The sequence below is a fragment of the Medicago sativa genome, chromosome 6, assembly GCF_051527215.1.
Source record: "Medicago sativa cultivar Bolivia chromosome 6, Bolivia_mono, whole genome shotgun sequence".
NCBI classification, from domain to species: domain Eukaryota; kingdom Viridiplantae; phylum Streptophyta; class Magnoliopsida; order Fabales; family Fabaceae; genus Medicago; species Medicago sativa.
In genome coordinates, this window is record NC_140754.1 from 14,190,265 (window position 1) to 14,193,481 (window position 3,217).

At 33.3% G+C, this 3,217-nt stretch overlaps 1 protein-coding gene across 1 annotated transcript; it reads right to left on the minus strand.

The window, feature by feature from the left end:
* Positions 1-1,728: 1,728 nt before the first annotated feature.
* Positions 1,729-2,710, minus strand: LOC146913057 (kunitz-type trypsin inhibitor-like 2 protein). The gene has a single exon (XM_085718567.1). The coding sequence runs from the start codon at positions 2,640-2,642 to the stop codon at positions 1,977-1,979; it is 666 nt and encodes a 221-aa protein (XP_085574693.1). The 5' UTR covers positions 2,643-2,710; the 3' UTR covers positions 1,729-1,976.
* Positions 2,711-3,217: the final 507 nt, after the last annotated feature.

A 3,217-nucleotide genomic window follows, 5' to 3' on the forward strand; every position in this document is an offset into this window, starting at 1 on the left:
TTTACAAAGAATAACAAGTGGGCTATTTATAGAATTCCCACTATGCTTGAGCTCGCCTCGCGAGCAGCCTTACTCGCCATGGCGAGTACTGTTTCCTTCCCCATTAAGCTTCTGCCACGTCACCCTGGGAGGGTCAAACCGCCCTTACTCGCAACGGCGAGTAGCTCTGCTCGCCTCGCGAGCAAGGGGGTGCTCACGGCTTTGTGCCTTCAATTGAAGCTCGCCACTGCGAGCTGCTGTGCTCGCCTCGCGAGCAGTGTAGTGCTTGCGGCCTTTTGCACTTTTCTTGGCTTTTTCATGCTTGCTTAGTGTCTTGAGGTTAAATCCTACACAATTGGGTAAAGTAAGGCAATTAAAGCGTAATAAGGCAATTATCACTTTTATCTCGGCTTTTCCTTAAATTTCTTGCAAAACAAGTAACAAAAGTGCTTAAAATATAACATGAAAATATCACTTCCTAGCACTTATCAATGGCGCATCTTGTTAGTTGTGGGTTTCATATATTGTATCTTTAGTTATTCAATTATTTGTTTCATTTCATTCAATCATGAGGCTACGATAAAATGTCCTATCACTAATATGCTATTATATCAGGGTACTTTTTTACTAAAATGTACCATGCACTAATAATGATTTGACTGTACAGGGTCATCAATCTATTAAAATTACTTTTTTACAAAATTAACAAAGTATATAAGTAAATGATCCTGTGGCTTATGTGGACGACAAAGAATTTTGGTGAGAGTTGAATTCGTGATTATACTTTTTGTTTATATCGAAGTTTATCCTAGCTTTTGTGATTGAGTGATTTGAAACAATAATCTCATCAATTGTAAAGCCGTGATCCTAAAATTGCGACCAATTGGAGATTATGATTAAACTTCATAGTTAATATAACAAACTTCAAAGAACTGGTAGAAAGTGAAAGATTAAGGAGAACATCTAGAAGGGCTTTGTGCCACAAGACATTATTTGTCTTTTGGCATAGTCTCTATAGAGTTCACCTCTGTGATTAATAATCTTCTATTGGTATTGGGTTTCAGGACATCTCTTTGGTCATTGAAGTCATTTATTTCAAATCATACAAATACAAATGATACGGTAAACCTTCTTATAGAAATAGAGGGTGACCACAAATTCAACTCGTGCAAAATTGTCACTGCTCAACGTAAGCAACAAATCAATTATGAATGCCTCGTCACTAGCTTCTTATAGAAATATAGTTTGTAAATTTGGACAATTTAATATCTTTTTTTAAAAGATATCTAAGAGTTTTTTTGTTTTTTAAGGAAAGAAAATATCTTATGATTTTATTTTGTGCGTAGAATAGAAAAATATGATATGACAATAGTTTCAATGGGATTCGATGAGTTTATTTATAACTATATCTTAAGTGGATTCAGTTTACTAATCCTTATTTATGTTCGTGCTTGTTTGCATTTTGCTTGTGTTTGATTTTTGTTTCAATGGGTCGTTTTGAAGTTAGGCAATAGTCAAAAGATGGAATATGGGGAAATAACGTGTTTGATCGAATGAATTTGGATGTTGAAATGACATGAACATTTTGTAAAACAATTTACATAGAATCATTAAATAGCTGCTTGCAAATTGATCGTTTTAAGATGTTAACGTTCAGCAACATTTCTATTCAACATCGACTCTCAAAGTCACAAAAACATTATAGAAAAACATTATAAAACTCTGGTGGAAAATGAAGTACAAGATCGACACCAACAAAGCATGAGAAAATATTTTATTATTTGTTTCTATGTTACACTTGAAGAAATTGGGGATAGTTTACGCATCAATCTATAAAAGATAGCCACATAAGTAAATTTGTAAATGGAGTAGAAATTAGTTTGTGAGTATCACTTACAAATTTAATCATGCATATGTGACCAATTCTCATTGATTGTTTGGTAAATTACAAACAATATTTACACCACTTATTGAATGCTTTCTATATAGACCAACATTCAAAGTCTCACATCCATAAGAATTCCAGATTCAAAAGAAGGAGCATCAACAAACACAACAGGATAAGGGTCTTGGACTTCTTGATCAGCTTTCAAAATCAATCTCAAACGTGATCCACCATCTTTGGAACTATTCCATCTCATAATATCAAGACAATTTTGTTTCCCCGTATCATCATCATTACAAAATCCAAGCTTGTAAGCATTTCCATATTTCTGAATATAAAATGTGCCATAAACTATTTCAGGAATGAATACATCAGAAGCACCAATAATAACATTAAAAATACGAGCATCATCATCTAAAAACATCAACCATTGTGATGATTTAACACAATTAGGCTTCTTAGTGAACTCAATCTTAAGTTTGGTACCTGTCAAGATTATACCATTGCTTATTCCTTGTATACTAAATTTCACTGGTAAACCTGTGATATTTTCATTTTGCAAGATAGTAATAGGACACTTTGAATCACCGGTTTTTGCTAGTCTTAGTCCACCTTTATGGGGGTCTTGAGTTGCTGGAAAAATGTAGTATTCACCACCTGGGATAATAGGGTTACCATTTGTGTCCAATACTTGCTCATCATTTGAGAAAGCTAATGAAAGATTGGTGATGAAAGCAAATAGGAGGAAGCAAAGGGTGAGTGATAAAACAAGCTTCATATGGTTTGCTTAATGAGTATATAGATGATTAAGGATGTTGTTTGTTTTGTATTGCACTATTGTGGTGGGTTAACTATACCTATGTCACTATATATATAGTAGTAAACAAGTGAAGATGAACTTCCACTTGTTAATTAGAGGGATATAAAATTGGTTTAGTGGGGTAATTAGGAAGTTGATAACAATTTGGCAAGGGTACGAAATCGCTACTAGTAATAACTTGATAAATCAGAACCTCTTCATAGAGATTGTTTTTAATTTTAAAAATGTAAGTGATTAAATGTAAAATTATATGTGTCGATGTCGAACACCAACATATAACAAATATATTAAACACACATTCAATCCAAAGTGTGAGTGGCAAGGGCGAATCCAAGACTAATTTTTTGGTGTGGCTAAAATAATAGTATCAGAAAAATTTGCCCAATAAAATTAATGACTATATACTATTTCACTTAGAATAACAATTTTTGTATTTTTTTTTATCCCAAGTTCATTGTAACCCTAACAATTGTTAATTGGAACAGAATGAGCTATCAACCTCTTCCGACATTTTTTTCTTCTTATTACTTTAG